Source organism: Mus musculus, chromosome 17 (assembly GCF_000001635.26).
Source record: "Mus musculus strain C57BL/6J chromosome 17, GRCm38.p6 C57BL/6J".
Taxonomy (NCBI): domain Eukaryota; kingdom Metazoa; phylum Chordata; class Mammalia; order Rodentia; family Muridae; genus Mus; species Mus musculus.
The window spans coordinates 66,336,495-66,363,633 of NC_000083.6; the positions used below are offsets into that span (position 1 = coordinate 66,336,495).

A 27,139-nucleotide genomic window follows, 5' to 3' on the forward strand; every position below is an offset into this window, starting at 1 on the left:
TAACTGTTGGTTGGATAAAGGAATGTTAGGGTGTCTTCCACAGTGGCTGCACGGCTTAATGTCTCTACCAATATGACATCAAGACTGCAACTGCTCATCTCCTCACTAACACTTGTCCTGAGGCCATTTAAGGAGGAACTACACAATCCTGGGAAGAGGCCTTATTACCTCATCTGAAAAAGAAGGGAACGGTTGGGTTAATGAAACTTGAAAGCCAGAAACTCTGGTCCTTCAAAAACAGTTCTGTGCTCCCCCACAGTCTCTTTGGAACCCCAACCTACAACACCAACACGCTGGGCTGCAAAATCTGCACGGAGACAGAGTGATGCCTAGCGCTGCTGTGTCCCTCTTTCCTAGTGTGTGCAGCTCTTCCTTTAAGTCCCCTGCACTCTGTCCGCTACAGGAAAACCCAGAGACACTTTCCATTTAGAGCTGAAGAAGACAAGGGAGAAGAAGGAGCCAGCAATAAACGGTGACACCAAGACCCTGTTGCTTTCTTGTAAGGACTTTATTTCCATGTCACCGTGGTCTCAGGCAGACCTGAGGCACCTTTGTCTGTCTCGGTTTGGCCTCCTTATTTTTTTTTTTATGGTGCTTTTCCTTAAACAAGAAAAATGTCAAGTGAGATTTGTACACCATCAGTTAATGTTTTAACAATAATTAAAAAAAATGGAGCCATTGTCTTACTGGTACAAGAGACCAACAGCAACAGTACACACGGTACAAGGAACTTCACAACAAGTTACAGTAGACCAGACTGACACACACGCAGGTGAGGGCAGGGACAGAGCAGTGTATGTACAGGTGCCCGAGGACGTGCGGTCAGGCTGGGCAGATGGGTCACGCAGAGTCTTAAGTCTATCTGAAGGGCTCCGTACCTTTTCAGCAAGGTTGGCCTGCATCCTTTCAGATGACAGACACTCTCGTCTTCTGGCCTCACGGCCTTATCATTACAAAAAGTTCACTGAGTTAAGACAGTCTAAAGCGTTAAGAAAGACTCCTGAAAAATTAAGACTGGACAAAATAAAATTTAACTTAGAACACTCCGAACTCAACATGGAGAAACCCAACCAGAACGGAACAGTGCAAATTCAACAGGCAGGCAGAACTGAGAACAAGGGTGCTCGGAATCTCTTCAAATGTACATTTTAAAACTCTTTAAATCTATTTATACCTTATTTACCTTTTTTGTTTAATATATCATGTGTAAAAAAGATGGGAGACAAAAATAGTTTTCTGAGCTATGAAAAAATGATTACAGGCACGTTTACTGTTTCATTCCCGAAACATCTCAGTTTACCAGGTTGAACATTCAGTAGCCGTGTGTTTTTAAAAGCATCCTTCGACCTTGAGAAAGGATCTACATCTTTCCTTTGGGATGGAGGTTGGCTGATGGCGGTGATGGTCTGGTTATGCAAATTACAGTGAACTATTCCGGCGATCATCCACGCAAGCTTGCATCCTGTCACAGGTGTGGCTTCTCCTCTGGTGGGTCCTCCTCACCGTGTTCCTCCATGGACATCGGGTGTCCGGGTGACTGTGACTGTGAGGCAGTGGGGGAAGGTGGGGCCCAACGGGATGGAAGGCGGCGGTTTGCTGGTCTCTCTGGCCTGGAAAAGCAGGGCTCTAGGGAGGGCGCGAGCGCAGAACAAGGCAGTTCCTTCAGAGCCGAGAGAGGGAGACAGTGTTACTCAGATCTGCAGTGTCATGTGGGCCACAGTCCCAACATACTCCAAACACACTGAAGTCAAATGAAACAAACCAGGCAGCTTCAGCATCTGAATGAATGATTTACAGCATGCATGGAGTAACTTAAAATGATAGGTTAAACACTCCACATGAATGATTAGTGATGTGACCTGTTAACGAGGTGACAGAACACAGCAACACGGTGACACGGGGCTGCTTTGTAGGGCATCTCCAGAACTGGGCTGGAACACAGAAGTAACAACTGGGGACACCTTGTCCCCGGCTCACCCTTGAGCCTCTTGAAGGATCCTTTGAGCTACTGAGCTGGTCTCAAGGGATCTCAGGCTACTGAGGTCCACAGTGACCTAGGGTTACATCCACAGTGACCTAGGGTTACATCCAGCCGTAGTAGCAAAGGAATTCAAACAGAACTCTGTTTATTCCAAGCTGATTGTCGGCAGGCTAAACAAACTCCCACAAGTTGTGGAAGAAAACCCGTTGAATTCAGAAATTTTAATTGAGGTCTAGATCTCTTTAATGACTCCTCACCGTGGTGGTGATCTTATGACTAGAGCTATGCCACGCTTGTCTTTCAGTCACTGTGATGAGCTAAGGGCTGATCACGTGACACACAACATCGGGCCATCTGTGGCTGCTTGCCTGTTTAAAAGGAATGTAGGGTTATGTGTTCTTCACCTGCATGTCGGGGATCAGGGATTGTGGAAAGCTGGGTCACATGCAGTGTGGATCATGGATGATGTCGTTGATAAGGTTCCACAAGAAGTCAAGAGGCGAACTACCAGAGTTAGACATGACTAACAATGAAAGACCCCAGATGATAAGGCTGGGAACAGTGGGGGTGGAGGAGCAGAGGCTCTGTCCGGGGGATGGGTGGTGGTTCTTGGGGGAAGATAAAACGTGGCAGACGATGCTCGGAGATGGTCAGGGAGGATGGCATGACCCGAGGGCAGCCAGGGACACGCCAATGGAGTAAAGGGGCAGAGTCTTTCCCTTATTCCTGAGGGGTCAGCAAAAAAGGAAATATTAACACTGAGGTCATTCCATCAAATGCCTGGTTTGGGCAGGCAGCTTACCTGACCTAGGAAGAGCCCTCTCTAGACCATTCATGTATGCTGATGGTACCCTGACAGCCAGGATGCGCCTATAGCTACCACATGGACACACTCGAAGTCAGGATGCTGCTGTATCCATCTCATTACATCATCTCATAGTGCCGGGAGGAGGGTTCGGGACAGTCTGGTCTGCGGAATCCGTGTCCCCGCACCCACTACTGTCAGAGGGAACTTGTGCCCCTAGGCTGCATGTTGGTGCAGCTTCAGGGCTAGCCAGCTCCTCTTCCCACTGAGGGCGAACAGGAACAAGCTGTTCTCAGAGACCACCACACCTTCCTCACTAGCATCGGTTTTTGCATGAAAAATCACGGAACCATGCTGTCCAGGAAAGGAACATTTTCCTTATAAGAACAGCACACAGAAACAAGCAATGCTGTCAACCAGAAACCAGTAAGTAAGGTGGCTTTGCGGGAATGGTCTCCCCTGACTCCCTGCTATGGGGACACACTTTTTATCTAATGGTAGCTAGCCCCCCCCACCTCCCAAGACATTGTTATGTAGAGTAGGCTGGCCTCACACTTAGATATCTACCGCCTCTGGCTCTCTAGTGCTTAGATAAAGGTGTGCACCACCTCCATTAATTAGCACGAGCTCTACTTTTGTTATTAACTTCAGGTAGTCCGGGAGGTGACTGCATCCTTGACTCTTCCCAAAATGCATACATTCTTATAGGTCTCACTCGGGAACAGGGATGTCTGGTCCTATTCATTCGGTTTGTATTTACCAAGAACTTACTTTTTCATCAATGGACTGACTTGGAAGGACAAGAGACTTGGGGGTTTACTCTTGATTCATGTTTGTTTGAAAAAACAAGAGAAAGAGAAGGCTCAGCACATTATGCAGGCCATACCCCAGCCCACGGCATCACCAAAATGCGAGTGAGCAGTGGTGGGTAAAGCCAAAGACTCCCATAGGCAAGACCCAAGATGGTCCCTCCTGGCCAGTGCTTCTCTGTTGAACTGCAGGGGAGGAGAAACTTTAGCAGAATCTAGATCCTAAGTAGTCCACCCTGGAGGTGGGCAAAATGGGATGTCTGAGCTCAGCGTCTGTCCCTTGGGGGTGAGAGTGGACGTCCACAGATGAGGATGGATGCCGAATGCCAACCACGAGTACATCAGCTACACACACAGCTCTGTGGACGGGTGGAGGTGGGGAAGAAGCACTTACAGTGTGAGGCAGGCAGGGCTAGAGTCCCCAGGGGGCAGTTAGTAAGACAGTTTGGTTCTGGACAGACAGACAGAGAAAGAAGAGAAAAAAAAACAACAAGTCGGTTGGAAAGTGTCTCAAACAAAACAGTACAAGTAGAGAGCCCCTGCTCCAAGATGGCCTCCAGGAGGGAGCGGTGGCCTCTGTGTTCACTCAGAGGGAGACCGGGCAGAAGGAAGCCGTGGCTCAGCTCACAGGACTGTCTTCTGCTGTGAGTCAAGACACTGGAGGAAGCAGAACCGAGGGGCAGGGTCTTCCCAGGTCTCTGACAGAACTTCCGTGGCAAAGGGAGGGAGGACAATAGGAGGGCTGGCCACACGGCCTGCTTTGTTCTGATCACCACAAGCTACCGCTGCCCACGCTCAACCGTTCCCTCCAGGGTACATTAGGCTCTTGGAGGGAAGGGTGCCACCTACGTTGCATCATTCTCTCGGCACCTCTCTGCCTCGCTGCCAAGCTTTGAGAGAGAGGGCAAGGTCACTTGAGAGGTGAGGAAATCAGGGGAAGAAACACTTCCTGTCTCTCAGATGTTGAGATTCCAGTGGTGATACCACACAGGGTGCTTGGCACAGGCGAGGAAAAACACCAACAACTCTGCTTATCTGGGCGTGAAAACCAGACCTGGCACACATTCACCAAGAGAGGAAAGGCGATTTCCGATGTGACTACTGTGAGGGGGTCAGTCCAAACAGCAATGACTGATTCTCCTGGCATCTAGAACACGTGAACATCTGAGAGAAGGGGGAGAAACCATGTCCTCTGGGTTATCTATGTTCGTAGACTGCCCTAAACATTCACTGTCAAGAATACAAAGGTTCTTTTGTGCCCCCAATAAATCTCTAATACGAGTAGAAACTCAAGGTAGCCAACTGATGACGCCTTAAAGCAAGCTCTATATTAACTGAAGGCAGAGTAGACATATACAGACCCTCCCAAGCCACAAGATGAGAGAAGACACCGTTTGCTACCTGAGAACTCATACCCTACAATGTTCATTCTTCTCAGAGCGTGTAACCAATCTGCCCTGACAACTCAGACCTTGGGAAGAGCGGGTCAGAGGACTGCAACTGTCAAAATCAATACCGGCTTGACCTGCTTCTGGTTTGAACTCTATTTTGCGTTAAGTACTCCTTGGAAGGCTAGACTTGGAAGGTAATCATTTCTCCCCCCACGTGTAATTTGAGGGAGACAAAGGACATAAACCTGTCTCCTCATGTCACCAGGAAGCCAGGGCTGGTGCCATGCAAGGGAGCGGTGAGTCGCCCGGGGCATCTTGCTGTCTTCTGTCCCTGTCCTTGCTGTAGGTAGGCCAGACTTGGACGATGCTCACACCCATGCAGACATCTGGGATCCTAGGACTTGCAGTCATGTGACTACTTACTGGGCAGACAAACTCGGTCAGCACTGCAGTGACAGTGAGGCATAAATCCTTGAGGCTGTCACCACTCTTATTATCAGGCTGCTTCCTGTCACTGCAGGCATGGGGTTTTCCTTTCTCTCTCTCTCTCTCTCTCTCTCTCTCTCTCTCTCTCTCTCTCTCTCTCTCTCTCTCTCTCTGAGAGTTCTCATGACATAGCCTTGGACAGCCTAGAACTCAAAGAGCCACACCTTCCTCTGCCTCCCAAGGGCTAAAGTGCAATATCATGCCTGTAAGTGTCCACACTGTGAGTGTCCTTGTTTATTTGTGGTTTTGTTTTGTTTTTGTGTTTGTTTTGTTTTCGGTGCAAGAATACCTGTGGGCATCCATATCAGAAGAATCCAGTGCTAACAGACTTTTGACACCATTACCATGTTCTATTAGGGCACACATTTTTTGCCCCCTACCGTATCTACAAACTGCTGATCTGTACTGAGGTGGCCTGAGAATCCAAAAGCTCTTCTTGTAGTTCCCAATGAAAGAATTTTGAGTCCGTGTTATCCACATGCACTGTTACATGCCCCTCACACAACCACACATAAAGAACTACTGGGTGTGTAGAAATCCTGACAGACAGACACGCATACAGTTTCCGCTTACTCAAGTTCTACACTTGCATCACGTCACACACAGAGCAAATATACACTAGACCAAGAAGAGTCATTTTTAGCCTGACCAGAGGATGAAGCCAGAATAAAGCACGTGTTTAACTATTCTGGGAACAGGTAGAGTAAACTTGCTTACAAGGGTCTCTGGGTTCCTTTCTGCCTGTTCCATTCCATCTTTACTCCACTTCTGCCCTAGCTACACGGACTCCACTCCAGGCTTCCTATGCTGGGAAGCCTAAGGCAGAGCTGATGGGGAAGGGAGCAGTTACCCAATTTACCTCCATGGATCCTGGCTCGGCTGGCACTGGTTCTCCAGTGTGGCTGTCGCTGGTGAGACCTGAGGAGCCATGGCTGGCTTGCTTCCTCTCCTCCTTTAAGGCATGCTCCAACAACTTTTTGTTGAGGATCCGGGCCACATTCTCAGTGAGCGTGTAGCCAGGGGGCGCAGATAAGTCCTGTCTCACTGGCGTGCTCTCTCCTCCCTCCTCCCTGAACGTCTCGGAGCCTACCCCTAGCGGGCTGGGCGACCTCCCTCTGGAACTGGTGCCCGTTTCCTGGCCTGGACCCAGCTCCTGTCGAGGTTCTGCTGACCGAGATCGGCTCCCAGCCCGCACCCCGATGGGACTGTGGTCGATGATATTGAAGAGGCTGGAGAGGCCATCATTGATGGTGGTGTGCACAGGGCTCTCCCTCGTGGTGGTGGAGCGGGCCCAGGCTGACTCGCTGAACCCTTTCTGGGGTATGCCTGGTGAGGTCCTGCTATTTGGCTGGTCAGCTTTTGAGAGGGGCTTTCTCTGAAGTTTGGGAGAACCGTACTTTGGGGAGCAGCAGGTGCGTTCAAACTTGGCCTGCACCTTCTCAATGGCAGGGGCCACCTGTCTACTCCTAAGGCTGCGGGAAGGAGAAGACACGGGTGTGGTGCCACCTCCGGCTTTTGGCGTGAGACACTTGTGGGGGCTGCTGGTGACGCCGCTGGCACGTAGGGCCTCGGTCTGCAGGCCCACGCTGATTGTCTGGATGGTCTGCGTCCCTGCTGTCCTGGACCCATTGGTCTGGCAGGCCATATCCCTGACGTGTGGCTCGGCAGGACCGGCGCAGATGGCATTCCTGACAGAAAAAGCCACCTCCTTCATGTCATCACTCATGTTCTTAGACATATCTAGGCTGTTCAGAGGGGAGGCAAATCCCAGGGAGGGGCAGATAGGTCTGTCGAGGGGGCGAAGAGACCCCTCCACACAGTCCCGGGGATGTCTGGGTGGCGTGCAAGGCCACCTGTTGAGCACAGGTTCTGGATGACCCCCCTTGGCATCTGCCAGGTTCCCTCTTGCTCTGCTCATAGGAAAGGGGCCCTCGGGGTCCGCTCGGCTCCTGCCCTCGCCGCCTGATGCTATACTGTCAACCCGGCGAATGGCAGGCGGGCTGTGCAGCACGTGCACACCAGACTGCTCAGTGAGGACATGGGTCCGCAGTGGCTGCTTCTGGCAGTGCTCCGGACTGGTCATGGTGTCTGTCGTCATCGTGACACTTGTGGTCAGATACCAGGAGGGATCCGGACAAGGCTCTGTGGTGGCTTCATGCCCCACCCTCCCCATCTCGGTCCTGTCTGCCCAGGGGTCTGGAGGCCGATCGGCCTCAGCCCTGGGGGATGCGTAATCCCAGTCGTTGCTATGGAATTCTTCAATGTATTTCAAGTCGTCGGGAGACAAGGGTGGAGTGACATCCTCCTTGCTGCCGGCGGAAGGTAGCCCCTTCTCAGGCAGGAACGGAGAGACGTCCATCAGACGCTGGAACTCGGACATACAGGACACAGACACAGCCCTGGGGAAAGATGCAGAAAAGAAAGGTGTTAGCTCCTGGGCCATGCTCTGCACAAGACGCACCCATGGAGGTGCCTGCCTCTACCTAACTCATAAAGCATGGGCCAGCCACTTGATAACCTCTGAGTGGCTGATACACTCCCCCAATGAATTCCCGCGCCATTACTGTCCTCTATAGGCGACAAACTCGCTTAGATGTGTGATCAACAGTAAAGGGGGAAGACAAGTGTGACAAAGCCATAGTTGGACATTGGTAGCCAATGCGCATGAACGCGAGTGTGGACTTCCTCAATGCTGGCATTTTTTTAAACTCTGCCTGTTTCAATCTGACATAAATTTGTTGAATGCCTTCCATGTGCCCATCTGCCAACACAGAGGTGGTGGGTGGCCTACTGGACAAGTCAGAAGGTAGCTGGGGTATACATGCAGCCGGTCTACCCACCTGGGCAAACAAATGCTCAAACCTGGATGTGCCTGCCACCTGAGCTGACAGAAGCTTTGTGACCTGGAATCTCTGGCAACTGCAGCCGAAGTGGGAAGGCAAAGTGGACACTATCACATGTCATGAGCTTCCCCTCACCTGAGAGAGTTTATACCTGGGGTTCTAGCATAGCCCTAGCCATGCCAGAGGTGACCCCAGATCCAGCACACAGACTGCTTCTCCACAGAACCTGTTAACAGTAGGCCATGCTGAGGCTACCCGGTGAGCAAGTGTGTACTCTCAGCGGTGTCTACACAGAACCACCAGTGGAAGCAACGGGTGGGGGCTCCGTGGCTCTGGGGTGAGCTGGATGGAGGAATGCAGAGAGGAGAGAGAATGGAGGGACACTTAGAAGCAGCCATGTTGGAGAGACAATAAGACTGGGGTGTACTGGAAGCATGTCTGAGCACCTCCTGATGCAGATGTGGCAGGACCAGCCGTATTGTTAGAAGTCGGAGGGTGCACAGCCAGGGGAGGGGACCAGGACCTTCGTGGTTTTGTGTTGGACATTTTGATGCTGTTTAGAGATTATGATCCCTGTGTCGACTACTTCTGAAATCAATAGAAACAAGTAAAATTAAAAAAAAAAAAAAAAAAAAAAAAAAAACACGGTCATAGTGCATAAAGGCAACAGAAAGATGGGAGGCCTGGACTATCAAAGGTGAGGACTCAAAGCCTCTGCCTTCACCTTCCACACAAAGATAATATGCTGCTATGGATGCCAGGGAGCACTCAGCAGTGACAGCTGCGTGCTACTCCTCTGTGTCAGATGTGACTGATTCCCTGTGTGCCTGTACACGTAAGCTACCCAGAGAAAAGAGAGTATCTTCCAGAGAAACTGAAGCTCTCCTGTTTACGGATGTGGAAACTGAGGCCCTCGGAACAGATCATTAAGAGGGATATGCAAATTACTTCCAGAGCCCAAGCCCACATGTGGACTTCGCCGTTGCCCGGGGCAGACCAGAGAAGAAGGACAGATCCATGCCTAGGCAACAATCTCGGTGGTGTGGACCACAGCCAGCACGGGCTGGCAAAGAGACACTCCTTTAGAGCCTCCGAGTTCACCCGACAATAAAGGATAAAGCTGGAAGCGGCAAACTGCCAGGGAAACAGCACCCGATGGAAATAAAATCTACAGAGGGAAGAAAAGCAAACGCGGAGAGCTCCCATATCCATCAATGTAAGGGAGAAAGGCAGAAGCAGGGAGCTCAGACCGGCGAGCAGGGAGCAGGTGTATCACTAACATGAAGGGTGGCAACCCCAGGCTATTCCCCTCAGGAAAGCCTCTAACTACAAGCCCAGGCATAGCAAGTCCAACACCTCGTGGATGGAGAGGCTTTCTGAACTTTGCAAGAAGCAAAGTTTTCCTTGGCTCGTTTAATAGCTGGCCTTTCCGAACACTCCTTTGGACATAGCATAGAAAGCATATGTTGCCCTTTTTGTTGCTAAAACTAAAAAACACGGCATGTCTACGAGATGCACGATTTAAAAGCCATCCATCGACTTACCTCTGAAGATTGCCCTTGCGACTTTCTTCTTCCTATAAAGGGGAAACAAATACTTGCTGGAATCAGTCAGTCTTGGCTTCCTAGGAATCCTGTCTGGGCTAAAGTGACTTGTTCTGCTCTGATCCCTTAAAGGTGGGGTTTGGAATGCTCACGGAGGCCGAGTCCTAAGCCGCTGCCCTGAGCCCTTTGAAGCCGACCAGTAAAAGCAGCATCCGAAGCATCACGGGAGGGCAGGGTAGCCTCTGCAGTCTCTTCCTGGAAGGAGGGGGTGCCTGAGGGGAGACCTGACTGAGCTTGTTGAGGGAACTGCTCTTGTGCATTCCTGCGGAGACCTCCTGACTTCGTGGAGTTCAAAGACCTGTCGATCCAGAGCAAGTGGTGTGTGTGTGTGTGCGTGTGCGTGTCAGGGTGGGAGCAGAGGGTAACAGTGAGAAGAGAGTTGGGAGCTTGAGGTCCTCCAGTCTAAATCTTGCCATGGAGGTTGGTGTGGCCTTCTTGGGGATAGGCCCCCCAGCTTGCTTTTTAGCACTCTCGATTACAAGCCAAAGAAGAGTAACAGCAGAGAGCTGTGCTGGCCAACAGCACCACAGAGGCACAGGTTGTCTGTCTACTGGGAAAGGACTCTCAAGCCGACACGGCTTGGAAGAAACAGTCACTTGACAGTAATGAAACCGTACTCCTGGGAACAGGAAGACTGAAGGGTGCCCCTCCTCACAGACAGCATGTCTCTGTTTCTGCTGCACAGAGGAGTAAAGTCCCCACTTTGACCCTGTGCCCTCTCTTCTATGAAACTGGGCTATATGCATTGCCTGCAGATCTGTGAGCAGGGCTGACAAACAGTCTACCACCCCAATACACACCACTGGGATTAAGGTGTGTGACGTCACTGACTGCATGGTTGAGCATCCCTCAATCCGGAAATTTGTAATAGGAAGTACTTCAGAATCGGAAACGCTTCCAGTTCCGACACTTGTTTCACACACACAAAATAAACATACTGAGTAAGACTACCTCCAGGTTTTGAGCATAAGGTGTATACAAAACTCACAATGATTTCTGTGTTTGAATTGATTCCGATCCCTAAGACACCTTATTATGTGCATGCAACTACCCCAAACTCTGGAAGAATTGGAAATCCGAAACTCTGTGGTTTGAGCACTTTGAATCAGGTACGTTCAAGTCATATAACGTCTCCATATTTCAAAACTATCTGAGGCAAGTCCCTGTAAGTATGAAGTATTTGAAAAACTGCCATCCAGTGTAGCCACTATTAACTGGTTCACATATAATGATCCCTACACCCACGTCCCCATTCCATCCTCCCAGATTTATTGAGACAGGGTCTCATTATCCCTATACCAGTTTTAAAAACAAGGTTTAAAAAAAACCATCATCACTGGAAAGAAATGTAACAGAAATTTGGTGGCTCTCTAAAGTCACTCATTTGGTAATCTGATTGTTGGATGTTTTTCCCTTTTGCCCAGAATAGCATATTTATAATAGCTGCCATTTAGTGATTGATAGCTATCAAATGTTAAGAAATTTCTTAATACAGAATTACTTCTCAGCCATTAGCTTTCTAGAATCAGAAAACTGTACTACAATTTCAAGAAGAGTTGAGAAATACACATTTATTTTCCTCTTTTGTGTTTTGTTCACCATACTTTTTCTTAAGAGTTACGCAGCAGGACCACAGTCCAGCGTTTCAGCAGGACCGGGGTCAGGTTCACCAAATAAAGTCATCACATCGCCAATGGCAGCGGTTCACGTGGCTCAATGCACAGGTTGTCTGGGGAACCTGATGAGAGGGGACTCTGCTCAATACTAGCTGCACTTAATGACAGCTCCCTCCAGCCATTAGGAACCTCGGGGGACAAACCCAGGCTGACCTCGGCAAGGCAGTTCCTGAGGGGTGGCGGATCCCCTGGATCATCATCCAGGGACAAAGCGTCCAAGTACAGGTTCTCACTGGCCGAGCACCTGTCCGACTCCTTCAGTTTGGAGAGCGGCCGGTCTTCAAATGGGATGGAGTCGGCGTCTTCACAGGGCCACATGGACACAGGTCTGGAGGAGTGAAGGCTTCCTTGGTGCGGGTAAGGGCGTGTGTCGTCTTCCCTTCGGCTGCAGAGGAAACTGCCGCTTCTCCGGGGACTTTTCTCTTTCTGTAACTGGGGGGGTATTAAAAATGAAAATAGTCAGTTTCCATTTTTCAGCATGAGAATCTCTCTAGGACCATCCCTTTCCTGCTGTATTGAGTTGCCTGTGTCTACCTGTAAAGACTTGGCTGGAAGCAAGTGTACGGTTCTGACCTTAGTTTCCGAATGCCCCGCAAGACAGATGATGCTTTCTGAAGAAACGCATGCTTTTACCAGGGCTGCAGAATCTGATTTGCCACACAAACCTCCCTGATGTTCGGAGGAGTCTTTGCTCGCATTCTCTTTATTTTTGTTGTAGTCATATAATTTATTTATCAATTATTGCACTCATGGGAAATTAGACTTTTTTTTTTTAAGTTTAATGGGAGTAAGTATAATACTTTCATTTGCAGTTACCTCCAGGACTTTAGTTATGCTCCATAGAATACTTTCATGGATGGCAAATTCCTGAGATGAACCGCATTTTCCTAATTGATTCAAGGGGGATAACAAATTCTATATATAACTCAAGTGATTGAACTGGAGTATAACCACGTGGTGCTAAAGGTGGCTTTACCTCTGCTTGAGAGGGTTAGCTATACAGATGGCTAAAGATCTAGCACGCTTGTGGCCTAGCTTGGAAAACTGAAGTGGCAACAGGCAAGCACTTCTCGGAGTGAGAAGATTGGAGATGAAGGGGTTGGGGATAAAGCCAGTGAGACTGCACGTGCCTAGCATTTGCAAGGCCCTGCTCCAAATCCCAGCACTTAAGAAGGCAGGGCCCATAGCTGCGGATGTGTGGCCTGCTGGTTTGTCAGCAGACGTGATTTCTCAGTTGTGGCTTAGCTCAGTGGAGATGAGCAGACAGGTGAGTTGGCAGAGGGGATGGTAGATACGGACAGGTGAACTTGCAGTTGGAGTAGTTTATCAGAGAGCTGGCTATGTACAATCACAGAGGACCAATGAGGTGTGGCTCAAAGCTCCCCCCACCCCCACCCCACTTATAGAAACTACAACTGAGGCTTGAAGGCCTTTCCAATGAGATCCTCGCTGGTGTATGCTCCTAGATTGACCATTCTCTTGAATAAGTAAAATTTCTAACGAAATCCATTTGGACTTCATTCGAAAGAGTGGCCAACTGAAGATTTTCAGTTCTCAAGTGCTGAGATGGTGGAAGAATTTCAAAAAAAAAAAAAAAAAAAAAAAAAATCCCGGCTCGCAACATCCCTCAAATCCAGACAGATGGTTTTTGAGAGCATCTTTACAAACTGCATCTCTGCTAACCCAATTTGAGCCTACCTCCATGAGCTTGCAGAAGTGTGGCTTGTGATCCATCAAGGAGGAAGGTCTACAGGACACAAGGGCTTCTACTCAGTTTATTTCTCATTTTGGAGGTGTTCACTCAGAAAGCTCTGAACATTATTGTTAATCTAAGAAAGGGGCAACCTGCAGCAAAACCTTAGATGGCAACCTACAGCAAGTTCACTGTTAAATTGGGGAATAATCCAATCTCTTCGGGTTTGAGCTCAGCTCCCTCTGTCTCTTCTCCCCCTCCCTCACGACACATCTCTTCGCAGTTCCCTTAATGATGCTAAATGCTCCGCTTAAAAAAAAATTTATATAAAAAGGAAAGCTTTTTATTACATCCCTCTAGCACGTGTCAGTGCCGTTTGAGTTTCAACACATGATCCTCTCCCAAGTTATTTTGGGCGAAGAATTAAGATGCAAGCATCGAGCTGGGAAGCCGCAAATGTGCGCCGAGGGTGTGTGTGAGGAGACGACTAAAGAGGAGAGCTATGAGCAGACGCGCTCTAACTCAGTAAAGTGGAACTTCAAAAATAAACCCGGGCGGCCAGCAGTAGTTCGCACTGGGGCTGCTGAGTGTCAGGTTTCCTTAAAATTAAAAAAAAAAAAAAATAGCCATGAGCCAAAGCGGCCAGAGCTGGCAGTCCCTGCTGCTGAGATGCCTGCGTGCTGCTGTAATGGTATCATGGGTCCTTTAGTGGGTAGGGTTTTCCAGGGCTGAGTACCTATTGTACTTTCAACCTATGGCAGAACAACAGTTAATACAAACAGAACATTTAACAGGTTCTATGCCGAATGATTAAGGACAGCAAAATCTCAAGACTGTCACCTCACAATCGGGTGAGAAGAAGGTCACCCCTTGAACAGGTTTTAGAGGGTGAGCCGGCTGCTCAGGTTCTGAAGGTAGCTGACTTAGCTCCCTAAGTACATGAATAGATACGCTCTGTGGCTGAGACCTGGGAGCTGATGGGCCCTATGGGGAGATCTAGTGTGACTACATAAACGCTAACTACCCCCCAGTCAAAAGTGAATTGAGATGAGAGTTCTTCTGCTAGGATAGATGAGGCACGCTGAGTGACCCTAGCCACGTTCTGACAGATGTTCGTCATAAGCACCGCCTCACGCGGTGTAGAAATTATTCGGGAGTTTAACGACACTGGAAAAGCATGAAGCATATGTTCTGCAAGTGGAAAATGGATTTAGTGCCACTTCTTTGTCCATATCAAGTTATCACAGCCAAGGTTATACGGCTTCCCAAGGAGTCAGATATCAAGTGGGAGCTGTGAGGGATATTCAGTTACATATTGGCTTCATCTATGGAATGTACAGCTAGACATTAAACCAGCAAGCAACTGGGGGAGCCATGAAACCAGTGCGTGCTTCCACTTGTACATAGATCTCTGTAGGCTCTCACCTGAGCCGACGTCCTCCTTCAGATAATACTTATGGCTACTGTATGAATTTTCAAATAGGGCATTGAAATTACAAAACCCTTGAAGATGCTGAGTACTTTGATGGAAATTAGATCCATTTCTGAGAGCCGCATCTCTATGTGTGCAGCATCCTTTCATCATGGGCCCCTCTGATAAACAGGGAAATCCTGCCCAGATGCTGGGGTCTACAGAACAGGTGTGAGGGACGGCCAGGCGGACGCTACAACACCTAAGACACAGAAATGAAGCTCAGCTCTTGGTCCTTGTTATCACCCCCCCAAAATAGTCTCAAAGTGAGGTGGACAGCTCAGCCCCAGGTCACTTCAGATACTGAGTGTCATCAGATGTGTCTGGCCAAGGTTTTCTTTGCTAGAAATTCCTCATTCCCCAAAGAAAAACAAAAGCCTGAGATGCCCGCCGAATTCATGGCAAGTGTGACTTTCAAAGCTGAAGAGGCCTGGGACAGGATCAACAAGCAGCAATGACTAGACAAGGGGATCCTCAAAGGCCCATGACAGGGAACATGATGGCCTCACTGGGGTAGAGCAGGGACACCCAAGGTGAGCACTGCAAAGCGGTGGCTGGGAATGAAGGCCCCTAGGGCCAGGCTGCTGCGGGTTACCTGTTGTTTTCTGAGAGATGAAACACGGCCTCTCAGAGGGAATAGAAAGCTTCAAGCGACACACAAGGTCCAGGAAGCACAGGGAATGAGAAGAGCCACTGAGAGTCTTCCCCCAAAGTTACATAAACACTAACAGTTGGGGAATAAGAAGGCCCCAGTTGGCTGAGCTGTCTGCAGTTTGTGTACCATAGGTACGTACGACCTCACAAATCACGTGCTGCGGTGGGGCTTTTCAGTGAGGTACCCTCCTGCTAGCCACCAGGCTCCTATAAGTAATCCCTCATCCATGGTCCTGTAAGTACCCCAAATAAGCCCAATGGTTTGCTAAACTAGATTTGGGTTGGAATTATCCCTTGATCTGTATTCAGAACTCCATCTGGGGCAGAGACATCTGTTCATGTCTCCTAAGAAAAAGTCAAGTTGGGTGTGATAAATTGGTGTTTATTTTATAAGAATACATGCTACTGTTAGCTCCGAATTTCCGCCTTGAGGCAGACCCACTCAACAGAGCACAGATGCGAGGCACAATCTGGCAGGTCCTTCACAGGGCTGTATTTCCAAACCAAACAGGAAGCGGTGACTTTCCTCTTGGTAGTATTTGGAGAATTTTGAAGTGGAGCCATATCAAATATTAGCAAGGTGACTCACTGGTGATCAGCGGGGACAGCCTCCGCTCCTTCAGTCTGTAGTGCTCTTTCTCCTTCCCTTTCTACTGTTTCTGAGTCAAAGGTTCTGGGTCATTTCTAAGTCACTTAGTGCTTCCTGGGTCCCATTTAAAATTTCCATGCAAATTTAAACTCAAATTCACCTCCATTAAACTTTAGCATAGGAACCGTGCCGTAGCTAAGCATACTTAGCAGAGCATACTTTTCAAAAGGTCCTCTTATTAGCACGGGCTGAGTGAGTACTTATAATGGAGTCATGATCCCCTTTATCCGAGTTACTGTTTCTAACTGACTGATATCTCTTGAGGCTTTTCGCATTTATAAGAATGATGGATTGAAAGAAGCAAGGTTATCTGTGGGCTGAGAAATCTAGCCACTGAGGAATTCTAAAACCTCCGCTCAGTGTGACGTGAAAACCTGAATTTCTCACATCGCTCCGGGCCTACTGCAGCTACTTCAGCTGCACCAACCGTGCGCAATGCGGAGAGCAATCATTCAGGCTGCGGGAAAGCAACTCCCTCTGCTCTCCCCACATCCGTCTGAGTTTGTTTACCGGAAGATGATGAGCTACCAGATAACTCCCTTGGTTCTGGTCCTATCTAATCACGGCTCAGCAATACCCACAGCAGGAGCAATCACCAGCAGACAGTGGCTTCTAACTCGGTTTGGTAATTACTTCGCTAATGGTAACAATTCCGTTCAGGCTGCAGCCATCTCCGCGGCTTCCGTAGCCATCTTAAGAGAGTACTCTGGGGAAAAATTCCCTGAAGGCAACCTGAAATAACTTCCCCTTTCAAGTTTAATCTCCAAATCCCTTTAAAAGGTCACTCCCCAGCCCCTGCACATGCATACAAAGAAAAGTCTACTACCATCTCTGCAATGAAAGGTGTGTGTGCTGTTAGGGTGTAATGAATAACCTTAATTGCTAACCTCACTGGATTGAGAAATACCTACATTACGTAATACTGACCTGGGAGTGTCCACGGTGGCCTTTCAACTAATTACATCCTTGGGGCTCTGACCTAATGAATGAATGAATGAATTCCTAGGCAAATTCATAGTTGATGGTATTACTGGGAGGTGGTGGAAGGTAAGAGGTGGGGTCCTGCTGGATGAAGCAGGTCCGTGGGGCCGTGGCCTTGTCCTGTCCTTCTTCTCGACTGCTCTGTGTGCTTCCTGTCCACCATGAGATGAAGGCCCTCCTCTGTCCTGCGCTTTAACCACCACATACGGTCCAAGCCCAGCACCAAGCAACCATCAACTGACCCAAAGCTGATCACATCCTTGTTTTCATGGGTCTTCAGGGCACAACTACACAAAAGTAATACATGGATCCCAGGACCAAGATCTCTACTGTGGGAGGCATTGCATTTCTCACTCTTCCTCTGGATTCTCTCAATAGAATGCAGATGACAGCAACAATCTCCTTTCTTTATGTTACTGGGCTGAGAACTATCTATGAGCTGCGCTGTGCTCTGGGGCTGTGCAGTGCTCTGGGGCCGCGGTGCACTCTGGGGCTGTGCTGTGCTCTGGGGCCGCGGTGCACTCTGGGGCTGTGCTGTGCTCTGGGGCTGCGGTGCACTCTGGGCTGCTGCTGCAGCACACCTACCTGCTCCACCCGCCACAGGAGCTCCTCCTTCTGTCGCCCCCACTCCTGCCGCTCGCTGTCCAGACGCTCCAGCAGCTCCACCTTCTCCCGGTTCCAGTTCTTCTCTCGGTGATGGATCTGCCAGCGCAGGTCCATCACCAGGCTGTGGCTGTCAGCCAGCAGTTTCTGGTGCACCTCTCTCTCCTTCTTCAAGGCCCCTTTGCCCTCAGCAGAGGAGTCCAGCTCGCCCAAGCTTTTCTCAGTCTTCTCTTCCAGCTGCCAAGAAGAAAAGACATAGGAACACCCTTTCTGGAAGTCCAGCATTGGAAGGGGAAAGACAGCTCAGTTATCGACACAGGCTTGCAGGATACATCCGTAAGCCAAGCTGAACAGATCCTGTAGATTTTTAAGGCCAGAAATAAGAATATTGAATGTGAAATCTCTAGATTGTTGAGCGCAGTTCTTACAGACTCCTTATTAGCCCCACCGCCCAGTCTAAGCCACTCTGTCTTCTGCCTCTACAGCTCCTTGAAGGTGGTGCCATGGCTGGTCCAATATTCTTGGCCCCTATCTGGGCCAAAATAATGGAATCTTCAATAAATGCAGCTCTGATGCAACGGAACTTCTGCCTTTCTGATCTCTTTCTCTTATCTGCCCAATGCGTGTAGTAGTAAGGCTTTGTATACTCGACATGGTGAACACAGCTCTGTACAGTGTATCAAAGGGCAAAATACCTGCTGTTTCAAGATTCTGTGGCCAGAGCCTAAGCTGGGCCACAATAAATGTTTAATAAATGCTCACCCTCAAATACCTGCTGGTGGAATAGCCAAACAAAACAACATATACTTTACACCTTATAGAGTCAAACTGGCAGAAACCAGAGAGAAGGCACATTATGCAAACACGACAGCACTAGGCCTTCCTCCTTCTGGAGGCCCAGGCAACACCCTGCTTTTTCTCAGTGCTCTTGGTCCCTAGAACTATCTATCACTGTACACGGTACTCAAAAAATCACACAAGAAACATCAGAAACTCTGCAAGCCAGATAACCGTGAGTACCTCTAAATGGCTGACACAAAAATTCAATTCAATGTGCTGGTTGGTTCCTGTCAATTGACACAAGCTTAACAGTTCTGGGAAGAGGAAGTCTTAATCAAGGAAATGCCTTCAGGGCTGGAAAGATCGCTCAGTGGTTAAGAGCATGGACTGCTCTTTCTGAGGTCCTGAGTTCAATTCCAAGCAACCACATGGTGGTTCACAACCATCTGTAATATGATCTGAAGCCCTCTTCTGGTGTGTCTAAAGACAGCTACAGTGCACTTACATTAAATAAATGAATAAATAAATAAATCTTTAAGAAAAGAAAGAAAGAAAATGTCTCCATATGACTGTCCTGTAGGCAAGTCTCCCCAGCCCATGTTGGGTGGTGCTGCCCCTGGGCTGATGGTCCTGGGTTCTGTGAAAGAAAGCAGGCTGAGCAAGCCCAGAGGAGCAAGCCAGTAAGCAGCACCCCTCCACGGCTTCAGTTTCAGTTCTGGTCTCCAGGTTCCTGCCTTGAGTTCCTGCCCTGACTTCCTTCAGAGGTGGATGGCAATGTGGAAGGATAGGTTGAAATGAACTGTTTTCCTCATCAACTTGCTTGTAGTTATGGTGTTTTATCAGAGATAACAACCCAGCTAAGACAATAAAATCCTAAATGTCAAAACTGAAGGAGACACCCTCTCCAACACACAGGAGTGAAAACACGCAATAAAAACAAAAACAACGGTTGCTGGCAGACCTGCTCTTTCACACAGACAAGGGAGGGTCTTCAAAGAGAAGAAACATGGGACGGTACTTGGATCTATCTGAAAATGCATGATAGGAAATGGCAGATAGGAATATAAAACTCATTTTCTCCATTTTAATTGGTTTTAAACACTACTTATTGTCTGAAGCAAAAATCAGAGGTGGTACATTGTATATACAGCACATATAGATGTAAAAAGTGGTGCTACAGAGAGGATGGGGAGGGAGATGAAGTACTCACTGTACTTCATCCCTAGACATGCAGCCGCGGGGCTCACGCATGCTAGGCAATTACCTTTCTCCTGTTACCCAGGATGATCGCAGTCTAGGGATCTCCCTGCCTCAGCCTTCCTACAAGGATGCACCACCACGCCCAGCTAAACAAGGTCTGTCTCATTTGCTGCTGCTGGATCCTCAATATGTAGAGCAAGGCTCAGTTTGGGAGGGGGGGAAAAAAACCAACAAAGGGGGTGGGGAGGGGAGATTTGTGTTCCACTGAAAATATCTAGGTTTTTGTTTAATATTTAAGGACAAGAGGTCAAACCAGACTCAGAACAAGTAAATTAACATCTGTCATTCACTGATCCTGGGCTGGGCATGTTGAAGACACTTCCTAAACAGTCAGAGCATACAGTCTGTGGTACCACCTGCCTTCTAAACTTGAGGGCCCAACTTGTTTCCTGACATGAAGGCTCTCTTCTCCCCTGAGGCTTTATCTGCAGCCAACGCACTAGATCTCGGGCTCCTCTGGAGCCAAGATACAATGTCTAAAAGCGGCTGGCAAAACAAGTATATCTTCCTTCTTGTCTACACAGATCCCCTATGCCTGCTACATTTCCAAAGGGCTTAAACCGCAGCTCATGGAAGAATAGCCCTGTATATTTCTCCCCAGTGACCCAGGGGTCCATCATCTCAAAGGCTTAGACTGAAAGGCTATGTTCCTGACTCTATATAGACTATAAGCCCCAAAACTAAAGTCAGAGGACAGACTGGGGGAGCTTGTGGAATCTGATGACGGATGGCAGTGCGGGTGTGTGGGGGGGGGGGGGGCGGCAGGGGACACAGGTGCAGGTGAACTTGAAGGGTACCTGGGGTCAGTGGTAATGCAGGCAAACTTGAGGGGGGCGGTCAGGTGGTAGTGCAGATGATCTTCAGGGGTGCCTGCTGGTCATGTGGCCAAGCAAGTGAACTGGGGGGTGGGGGTGGGGCTGTCCTAGGAGAACTGGTTCCTTGGGAGTAATAAGCCCTTTACATCTTTTATCACAACGGAGGCTATTCATGAGCTCTCTCCTTTTAAGGGAAGTGTTTACTTTCATGGTTGAGCCAATTCGTATAAAATTTTAATTACTTTATAGTTTGCCTCACAACAAAGGCTAGACAATAAATGACCAAACATCACACAGACCCGGTTTCCCTACAATGACCCAGAAGCACACTGGAGCAGCTGACTGTGTGGGAGACACACAGAGAAGCTGAGCTCAGCAGAGCCCAAGCCACACTCCCCTGGCCGGGCTATAAATCCTCTCTGGAGGTGGTTCACACGGGCTCTTCCCATCCTAGCGCCGCCTCAGATTTGAGGCAAGCTCAGTTTCCTCAGTATAAAAAGGAGATTGGACTTGACAAGGTCTCCTATCCACGAGTGGAAGCTCTTTCCAGTGTTCTGGAATTTCTAAAGGGCAGCCCTATGTTGCCTTTTTCAGAGGTCGCAAAACCACAGTACACACCTCTCATCTCAGCACTTGGGAGGCAGAGGCAAGTGAATCTCTGTGAGGCCAGCCTGGTCTACACAGCAAGTTCCAGTCCAGCCAGGACTATACAGTGAGACCCTGTCTCAAAAAAAAAAAAAAAAAAAAAAAAAAAAGCCAGCTCTGGCTTCTTGTGGTCATCTCCATATGTCGACAGGTCCATGCTGCCAGCCCTTCAGTGGAGCTCCTCCATAGCCTCATTTAGCACCAGGGGGACAAATAGCAAAACAAAATGCTACTGTTGAAGGTAGCCTCAAGCCCTGACCCTGCAGCACAGTTACTGTGGAGAACCTACCTGTGCCTCTTCCCCACCCATCCTGGATAGGGTAGAGGGGACAGACACACACACTCAGTGTTCACAAGGGAGGTGGCAATAGGGGCAGGTACCTGTTCCAGGCGGCACTTGAGCACAGCCCACTCCACATCCCACGCAGCCTTGTCGCTGGCGTACTGCTGCTGCAGCCGCAGCCGCGCATGCTCGTCTTCGCGCAGCTCCGAACGGAAGTCCTCCAGCAGAGCCTTGAGGGCCCTGAAGAGCTGCTGGTTTTCCACCACCTGTGGGAACAGAGCCCGGTTAGGCTTAACTTAACTGACGAGTGTCTTGGAGATGGGAAGCAGAGGGGCTCAGTCAGTGGGGGCTGGAGCACCCGCCAGGTTCCCTGCAGAAGGCACAGGTGGGTGGGGCCTCCGACCTCTGAATAGAGGCAAGATGGTCCCATCCTAAGCCAAGACCCCGGCAGATGTGTTCAGAAGACAGACCGTGGGGTGGTGCTGTGGGCACCTGCAGCAGAGGTACTCTGAACTCTGTTGGAATCAATAAGTTGCCAAAAGCCACAAGGGAGCCCCTGAAAGCTGTCAGGACGCTCTGTGGAACTTCAGACATCCAGGACTCTGAGTCAGGCTGGCTGCTCTGTTACATCATCCACTCCAGTGCCAGCTACTGAGCTAGAAGTAATCTCTGAGGTCCTAGTGGCTCTTAGAGGCATGGGAAGTGGGGGTGGAGGGTCACTCGTTGAGTTCCGAGGGCGGGGAGGGGGGGGGGAAGCTTCTGAGAGTTCCTAATTAGAGCCAGTGGTGAAAAACTCATCTTACAGCGTCTGCTGATCCCAAGACTGAACTATTACCTCACTGTTTACGCTTGACATAAAAGCTACAAAGCTTTCCAGACCCTGCCCAGCCTTTGAAGGCACACTTCCAAACTCTCATTTCTGTTTTAGTGTGTGTTGGCACGGGCATTATGTCACAAAGTCTGGCATACAGCCCCTGTAATCCCAGCCCTGGAGAGGCTAACACAGGAGGACTGCGAATTTTGGGCCAACCTGAGCTACACGGTGAGATTCCATCTCTTGGGACCTGAAAAGGTGAGAAGAGGAGCGAGGAAAATACAGGTCAAAGGTTTGTCTGAATTAAATGCTCTAAATAATTATGGCTTTTTGATGTGATGTGCAGCCAGGACCCCAGTTAGATATAAAACACTGAATTCCTGAGTTCTTGATCCCATGACGTCAGGGTGTTCTTGGTTTGGTTTACTCAGGAAAGCGCAGGAAACTAGAAACTAAATCCCGCCTCGAGCAAGTAAGTTCTGCCTCAGGACAACAGAGCCCTATGGCTCACAGTGACTCTCTGGTCCCAGGAAACTCACTTGCCGCTCCACTCTGCTGGTACACAGGCTCCGGCTCAGAGTCTACAGGCAAGACCACTTCTCAGTCATGCAGCTATAACCATCGATCACAGGTCACAGGCGGTGCAGGATGGCTATGAGTGCTGACGAACGCACAGATGCAAACTTACTAAACACATTCCTAAACGCCACTGTGTGGTTCTTGGGCGTGAACTCCATAGGTGACAGACACTGTTGTGTCACAGGGATGGAAACTTCTGAATCCACTAACTGCAGGCAGGAAAGAATGCCACATAGGGGAAGGATTTAAGACACTTTGTGTGTGTGTGTTTAGATTTAACAAGTGAACTTGATCACTCACAGCATATTAATGACCTGGAAGGGCGTAGCTGTCCCTGAAATTTATGGGAAAGCAAATGTAGTTGATCTTGACAGTGATTAGGTCTATTAGGTCTTTTTAAAAATTTCTGACTGTCAACACTAATATTTCCTTGTGACAAAAGGCATTAAGAGTAAAATTCAGGGGCTGGAGAGATGGCTCAGCGGATAAGAGCACTGACTGATCTTCCAAAGGTCCTGAGTTCAAATCCCAGCAACCGTATGGTGGCTCACAACCATCTGTAATGAGATCTGGCGCCTTCTCTGGAGTGTCTGAAGACAGCTACAGTGTACTTACACACACTCACACACACACACACATATATAAAAGAATAGTAGGAAGAGTAAAATTCATCTAACATTTGAAAAATTGGGCAGACAGAAAACTTCTTAAATTTGTAACAGCCCCTCCAGCTACCAGTCCTCATGGAGGATACTCATGAACACACAAAAGTACCTACAGAGGAGCTGGAGAGATGGCTCAGCGGTTAAGAACACTGGCTGTTCTTCCAGTGCACCAGAGTTTGAGTCCCACCCCCTACACCGTGGCTCCTGACCCTGAGCTCCTGGTTCTAGGGATGCAAACAGAATCAAATAAAATGAAAGTGTATAATAACTGTAATAGTTTTGATCTGGTCTTTGGGGGGTGGTGTCCTTCCCATTTACATGGGGGAAAGCATTCTTACATGTAATCAACCATTTCCATGTATAACCAAGTCACATAAAGGCTCAGCCTGCGATGGATCAACTCCTCTGTCACGTGACTACTAACAACATTAGAATCTGAGCTTTACAGCCTCTTTGCAGATTGAAATTTTACTTTCCCTGGCAGCCAAGCTGGCGGGTTTTGGCATTAGCAAATACTGCATCCAGTAAAATTAAGTCTTAACGTTTGTAGGCACATTGGGTTCCAAAGTCATCAGCAGAATGAATATCCTATGACTCCAGGGTTCCAAAACTGCTTTGGAGTGAAGGTGGCCAGTGGGAGCAAGCAAGTCCAGAGAATCAAGGTGACTGCCAATTGTTATCATCACCCAGGAGCCCTATACTGGAATAGCAGGTAGCCAAGGAGCTTCTGTCATGAACTCACAACACCATGTCAACATTTCTAGAGACTCTCATGCCATGGATGGACTTGGTTCTTCTAAAAGTTCTTGATGCCCACGTCATTCAATAATAATAGCCACTACTACTTACAATTTATCTTTAAATTTTATTTATTTTATACCTGTCTTGCTTAGTCTGCATGCATAGTCAGCAGATGGTTGTAAACCACCATGTGGGTACAGGGACTCGAACCTGGGTCCACTGGGAGAGCAGGTAGTGCTCTTAACTGGGAAGCTGTCTCTGTAGCCCCTACTTAATATTTCGTATGTGCCAGCGTGTACGCTAACTTATTCATCATAGCTCTTATATCTCCTACAGTCTTGATGCATTTTATATAGAGAGAAAGAACGAAAGTTCAGAGCAAAGAGGTACAGCAAGTCCCACTCTCCAGACTGTAACCTCGGTCTGTCTCCACCAGGGACAGGCAACAGGAGCCAGAAACATGTAAACCTCCACAGTACACTGAGCCCAGCTGTTTTCTTTTCATTTTGTTGGGAGAATCCATCCTGTCTCTGAGACACTGGCCTCCCCTTTCTCAGGCCTGTTCTGAGGCCTCTTGCTGGGACCAGTGTCGGGGTAAAAAGAGAGGACATCCAAAGGAAGCTTAAAGACAAATATATCAACTCCGGGGAGTTCTCTGTGGGTTCAGGGCCAGCCAGGTCTACAGAGGGAAGGCTCTGGTCCAGAAAGACTTCATGATCTGGAAGATCATCTGCACACAAGAACTTTCTGAATTTTTTGGGCCAGAGTCCAACTATGCAATTTTTTGTTGTTGTTGTTGTTTGCACATTTCAATTCAGTTTTAACTTCAGCAAAACAAAATAAAAACAAAACCACAGTCTTTTCAGACTCGTTGGATGATACCAACAGCCTTATTATTTCCTGGTCCTTTGTTTAAGGACATTCTGGTCCTTCGCAGCTCACCTCTTGGGTGCTGTGGCACTTTAGCATCCAAAACTGAAGTCTGTACTCATGGATCTTTCTTTTCTTGATGGTTTCAAGGTTGGCCTTCAGTCACCCAGACTGCCTTCCGAGCCTGTGGTACTGTTCATAGCCAGTGAGGCAGGAGTATGGATAAGGTGGTGTTACAAGTTACTTATGGGGCAATACCAGATATTTTTTCAGAGTCTGAGATTTCTGAGACCTTTGCATCACGTGTGAAGCATGGAGCCATCTTCAGCACTGCCCGGCCTGCCTCTAAGTCATTACCTTTGAGAACAGGCTTAATCAAAAGGCGAATGAGATCCTTTGACCTGCCATCATGAGGGGACAAACAAAGAGCCAGGCACAACACGGCGTTGATGGCCTCTGCCCCTATTTAATTCAGCTGCCCACACAGGCAGGGTAGTGCAGCGTTGAGGTAGCTGCCCTGGTTGCCTGCCTGATCCACGCAGGGCCAGTTTCTATTCGACAAAGATTCCGAGAAGGGAGCTCATGTGAAGTTCCATAAAAGCAAATAGTATCAATTCCAGGTGGTCCACGGCTATTGGCAGGAAATCCCAAACAAGTCCTTAAAATGATAGATCCATGGATCAGCAACATTTCCCTACAGGAGCCATTGGTCACTCCCGCCGTCATTGTTACACGGAGATTAAATTCGGCATTCTTTTCTGAAGCCATTATCTTTCCACAGATAAAAGAGAAAGGGCCACTGAAGACTGACCTTGAAAGTGTAATCTACGGTGGGAGCTTCCAGAAATGATACTCACAGTCACGCAGACATCATTTGCCTTCTGGCTGGGAATGTGCCAGGGGCTCGTGGCCAGGAAGACGCTCGGTCTATGCTCTAAGAGTGCCGTGCTCCCTCCCCCCCCCCCCCCCCCCCCCGCCAAGAATAAAATCAGGTGGCTGAGGGATTATCAAAGAGACACACGTTTAGTAGGTTACACTGTGTTATCGGCTAATAATATGCAATAACTCTGCACTCTGCATGTATAGCCTCACCTGAGGAATCAGGACAAGCTTGAGGAAAATCAGCTGGTCATCTGAGCCACAGACCAGAGAGCTCTAGGACCTGCCTTCCTTGTGGGAGGTATGCTATAAACTACTGAGTGTGGTGCATTCTGGGAGGGAGGCTGGGGGTGGGGGCAGGGTGAGCCCTTTTACTAAGTACTTTAAGTACCTGTAAATGTTTACCTATGCCTGCAGTTTCTGGAGACAACAGCAACCAACCAAAGACACAACACAAACCAACTGTGTGTGATCGTGAGCTCTGGTCTAGTTTGCTTTGGTCTGACTGATCGTGAGCTCTGGTCTAGTTTGCTCTGGTCTGACTCCTAGGGAAGTTATAGGATCTAAAGAGTAAACCAGGCTGCAGTGCAAAAAACTCCCAAAATGTATGGACTGTCAAGGCACAAGAGGGGAAGCTGTTAAAGAATTAAGTTTTTGGGAAGGAGCAGGGAGTGAACCCAGGGCCTTGTGCTTTCGAGGTGAGTGCCCTATTACTGAACTACATCGGCATCCTCTCTCATTGAAGTTTGTTTCTGGAGACTAGCTATGTACCTCAGGTTGGCCTCTAACTTGAAATCTTCCTGTCTCAGCCTCCTGAGTGTTGTGGTCATAAGTATGTAATCACCAGAGCTGGGGTGCGGAAGGAGGTTAGAGTGGTGGCTTATTGTTCTGACATGCTTATCTCATTAGAAGGGCTCTTTCCAGAATATTCTTTACCAAACAGAGAGGCCGCATAGTCAAAGACTATTAGCAGACTGGAGAGGTGGCTCAGTGATTAAGAGCACTGACTGCTCTTCCAGAGGTCCTGGGTTCAATTCCCAGCAACCACATGGTGGCTCACAACCATCTGCAATGAGATCCAATGCCCTCTTCTGGTATCCCTGAAGATAGTGACAGTGCACTCATATATACATAAAATAAATAAATAAATCTTTAAACAACA

General features: G+C 48.6%; 1 protein-coding gene across 10 annotated transcripts in view; it reads right to left on the reverse strand.

The window, feature by feature from the left end:
* Positions 1 to 485: 485 nt before the first annotated feature.
* Mtcl1 (microtubule crosslinking factor 1) overlaps positions 486 to 27,139 on the reverse strand; it is a 112,827-nt gene continuing 86,173 nt past the window's right edge. For 3 of the 10 annotated variants that reach the window (XM_006524856.3, XM_011246587.3, XM_017317622.2), the window contains 7 exons: positions 21,528 to 21,695; positions 17,629 to 17,883; positions 11,749 to 12,027; positions 9,860 to 9,891; positions 6,332 to 7,871; positions 3,990 to 4,046; positions 494 to 1,660 (listed from right to left, as the gene is read on the reverse strand). In XM_006524856.3, the coding sequence (XP_006524919.1) occupies positions 4,008 to 4,046; positions 6,332 to 7,871; positions 9,860 to 9,891; positions 11,749 to 12,027; positions 17,629 to 17,883; positions 21,528 to 21,695 (2,313 nt within the window). In that variant the 3' untranslated portion in view covers positions 494 to 1,660; positions 3,990 to 4,007. Of the gene's footprint in view, positions 1,661 to 3,989; positions 7,872 to 9,859; positions 9,892 to 11,748; positions 12,028 to 17,628; positions 17,884 to 21,527; positions 21,696 to 27,139 lie in introns of all 10 variants that reach the window. The other 7 variants (XM_006524852.4, XM_006524851.4, XM_006524853.4 and 4 more) reach the window with 5 other exon arrangements.